General features: G+C 58.8%; 1 protein-coding gene across 1 annotated transcript in view; it reads left to right on the forward strand.

Moving 5' to 3' along the window:
• Positions 1–3,783, forward strand: part of FAM135B (family with sequence similarity 135 member B) — a 97,482-nt gene that overhangs the window by 59,450 nt on the left and 34,249 nt on the right. The window contains 1 exon segment of the mRNA XM_006753261.2: positions 2,868–3,007. Coding sequence (XP_006753324.1) covers positions 2,868–3,007 — 140 coding nt within the window.

Below are 3,783 nucleotides of genomic sequence, written 5' to 3' on the forward strand. Positions count from 1 at the left end.
CTGCTGAAAGCTGCCCGTGAGCACACGTCCCAGGATTGATCACTTCAGTCTAGAGGAGAAGGTCGGGTCGATATTGTTCAAGTTTCACGCACAATAGAAGTCACGAGTCCTGAAAATGAATGTTCTTGTTTTTCTTCCCTGGAGTAAATGTGCTTTTCTGCCGCCTGCGATAGGTGCTATTGACTGGCCCATATTTCCCCGATCGGCAGCCATGGCGCTAATGAATGGCCATTGATCGGGCAGGGGAGTGAGCGCACCTGGCCCGGGGCTGGGAGGAGGCATCTGGTTTTATTTTCCATCTCAGAGAGTTTATAAATGAGGAGAGAGACAGAGGGGGGTGTTTGGGGGCCACTGCTGCAGCTTGGTGGCTAATTTTGTTTCATCAGGTGTGCACAACTAGCCTTCTCTACAGTGTTTATGATTTTTTTGTAATGGTCAAGTAACAAGGAAATTATTATTATTATTTTTAAAATATATTTTTATGATTCTTTACATAGAGGAAGGGAGAGGGATAGAGCGTTTGAAACATCAATGAGAGAGAAGAAAGAATGGGAAGGAGTGAGGGGACAGAGAGAGAGAAACCACTGCCCTGACCTTTCCTTGTCCCCCCTCCCCCCCCCAACACTGGCCAGTTAGCCTGGCCCTGCCCCCTGGGCCTCACATTCCCTATAGTCCTGGAATCAAGGACTGAGGCTGGCCCAGCAGGTGGCCTACAGGATGCTGCTCTCTGATTGGTTCCTGGGCTAACCAATTTGGATGGTCCTGCCCCCTTTCTTGACCCAGGTAATGGACCAGGTCAGGAGTTGATAGGGGAAGGTGAGGCATAGAGGAGAGGGTGCAGGGAGAACACCCTGTGAATGGGGAGCACCACTCAGTCATAGCTGTGGGGCGGAGGGGAGGGGCAGCTGAGTTGGGGCTGAAGCTGCTGACCTCTCTGGGCCGGTCAGTTGTGGCCCAGCCCCGGGCAGTGGGACTGGCCTCGGAGGGACCTTCTGTCCCTGCAGAGATGGATGCAGAGCGATCACGGGCTCGCCCGCTCAGCAGTGACTCTCAGGGCTCCGTGCTAGTTCTGTAGCGGTCCCCGCTGGCCTGCCTTCCATGGTCTCCATGGGCTGAAGAGCGGCCCTGTGCTCCCTGGACCCACAGGGGACACAGCTGGGAGGGGCGCTGCTGCTCTTAGAAACATCAGATGCGTGCTGGCGGCTCCGGGCAGCAGATGGCCCAGCAGATGGTGCAGGAACGCAGTCACATAGCAGGGTCTCCTGATGGCCTGAGAACAGAGTGGGTTTCAGGAGAGAAGATGGAGCCTGGGTTCTGCCCTTTGCAGAAAGCCCACCCTGCGTTCAGGTGGGTTCAGTGCAGGCTGTCAGCACAGGACCCGGGAGGGGGTGGGGCTGGTCCCCGCAGGGATGCAGGGGAAACAGAGGCAGCTGCAGCGGGCTGGCTGCCCGAGCCCAGACCCAGCTCCCTCCCACTGTGCTCATTCAACGCCTCTGCCAAATCCTCGGGCCTGGGTGCATTCTGTAAACATTACCCAGCCTGGCACTGTGGGGGCCGGGTCTGTGGTAAGCCCTCACCTGAACTGGGGCTTCTCCACGGTCACGTAGGGCCAGCCCAACCGTCACAGTCACATACCTTGTATTACAGTGTATTGTTCTGGTTGTTCTATTTCATTGTCAGCTTGCTGTGCCTGGCTGATGAGGTCACATTTGCATAGGTGTGTACACACAGGAGAAGCATTATATACAGGCGTGGACAGCAGGGGGTTGGCAGGTGCAGGGTGATGTGCTTTTCAGTCAGTAAAGCCATTATCATCACAACCTGCGTGTCTTTTTCCACGCGGACAACTGCGGACCCACTTGTGCCCACCCCTGTGTAGGACCAGGTACTATCTGAGGTTACAGCATCATGGGATGGATCAAACTCCCCACAGATGGGGGGATGTACCCTCCATGGCGAATTCCTTGCTGGGCCAGGTGTATGCACGGCCTCAAGGGCCCACACCTTGGACCCCAGGTCATAACCCCTTAGCGACACTCACATATCCATCGTCGTCTTCAGATCTCAGCCTGTGCCTGGTGAGCTGGCCCAGGTCACAGTGTGGCCCAGCTGACCTCTGACTCATGACCCCGTGGGCCTCTGTGAGCCCCCAGAGTCATCCCCGAGGCCCCAGCTTTTGTGGAGGCACCCTGTTTCTGGAAATAGGTGTCCTTGCCGGATAGGCCCACTCCTTACTGGGAGGAGTCTGTCCCAGTCCCACAGGGCTCCCCACCTTCCACACTCCAGCCAAAGTCACCAGGCTCCTGGGCCCTTCTCCTGTGCAGTGTCCCTGCTGGTGGTGACAGGGTCTCCCGGGAGCGTGGCAGCCTCCATGGCATCATAGAAGGTCAGTCTCGGTACCCGCAGTGAGTGCCCCGGCCCAACTTCAGAAAACACTTCAGTGCTAGGAAAAGTCACGCCGCTCATTTTCTGGAAAAACCCAGCGAGCGTCTCCTGCAAGTGGCTTTCTCTTCTGCCCGTTCCCCAGAAACCTAACCAGCTGGGCCCCCAGGTGGCCCTGTGGTCCCTGATTCTAGAAATGCCCAGGAAGTGATCGTCCTGGGACCACGTTCAGCTCACCAGGGAGTCTGCTCGGCGGGGAGACTTGCGCAGTTCAACACACACTCATCTCAAGGAGCCGCATGTCCATCATGAGACGTGGGCGGCCAGGACTCTCCCTCATTTACGCTCCGATTCCGTGGTCTGACCAAGGCCACACGGCAGGAAGGGGGACGGGGTGGGGCCTTGCTCTCGTGCTGGACCGACACCGAGGAGGCTGTGGTCTGAGGGTCCGGGGGCTCATGGCCCCTCGCCCTCCTGTTTTGCAGAGGCCGGCAGCCTGCACGCGGCCTGTGTCCAAGAGAGCACCGTGCACAGCCGCGTCTTCCAGATCCTGTACAGGAACGAGGAGGTGCCCATAGGCGACGCCGCCGTCTTCCGGGCTCACCTGCTGCTGGACGGTGAACGGGTGAGTCGTGGATCCGCCAGCGGCCACGCGCCGTGGTTCCTTCCCAGAGGCGCGGTTCCTGCCAGGGCCTGCTGTGTCCGCCAAGGGGTGAGTGGTCCGGGGAGCGGGAGGTCTGCTCTGACGTCTCCCAGGTGCGAGATTTTCCGACCTCCCTGCTCTTACTCACTTAGGTGCTTGTTCTTTCACTCCTACACTCGCGCGTTTCCCAGCCCAAGATGTTGCCGTTGACGGACGTGTGGACTGTCATCCACCTCTCCTTTGCCCATTTGTCCTGTTAGGCCACCTGTGGGTGAGCCCATGGGAGTCTGTGAGCATCTGCTTCGTGCAGGGCTCTGGGCCCAGCCTCTGGATGAGGGGCGACCCCGACGAAGGCCACAGGTCCTCTGCCCTCAAGTGACTGATAGCTCATCAGGGAAATGGTCTGTGTACCAGCACCCGATCGACGAGTCCACTGTACTAGCTGTGTGTGCAAGTGAGCACCAGTGAGCCAGGATGGGGAGCTGGGCTCTGGGGGATGCCAGTGGTTCTCAGGGCACACGCCGAGCGTGCCTCAGGCTGAGAGGAAGAGGAAGGGCGTCTCTGTGGGGGAACGGCACGAGTAAACGCTCAGAGGCCAGGGAGCCTCGTTTTATTTGCCGGAGTCTTGGTTGCAGATGCCCTGTTCAGCCCTGGGAGCCAGCACCCGAGCGGACACCCCAGTGCTGAGGCGGAGCCTGGGCACCCAGAGCTCTGGGGGACAGGCCCCGCGGGAGGGAGGAGGGTGGGGTTCCAGGAAG

This window comes from Myotis davidii, unplaced genomic scaffold, assembly GCF_000327345.1.
Source record: "Myotis davidii unplaced genomic scaffold, ASM32734v1 scaffold30, whole genome shotgun sequence".
NCBI classification, from domain to species: Eukaryota; Metazoa; Chordata; class Mammalia; order Chiroptera; family Vespertilionidae; genus Myotis; species Myotis davidii.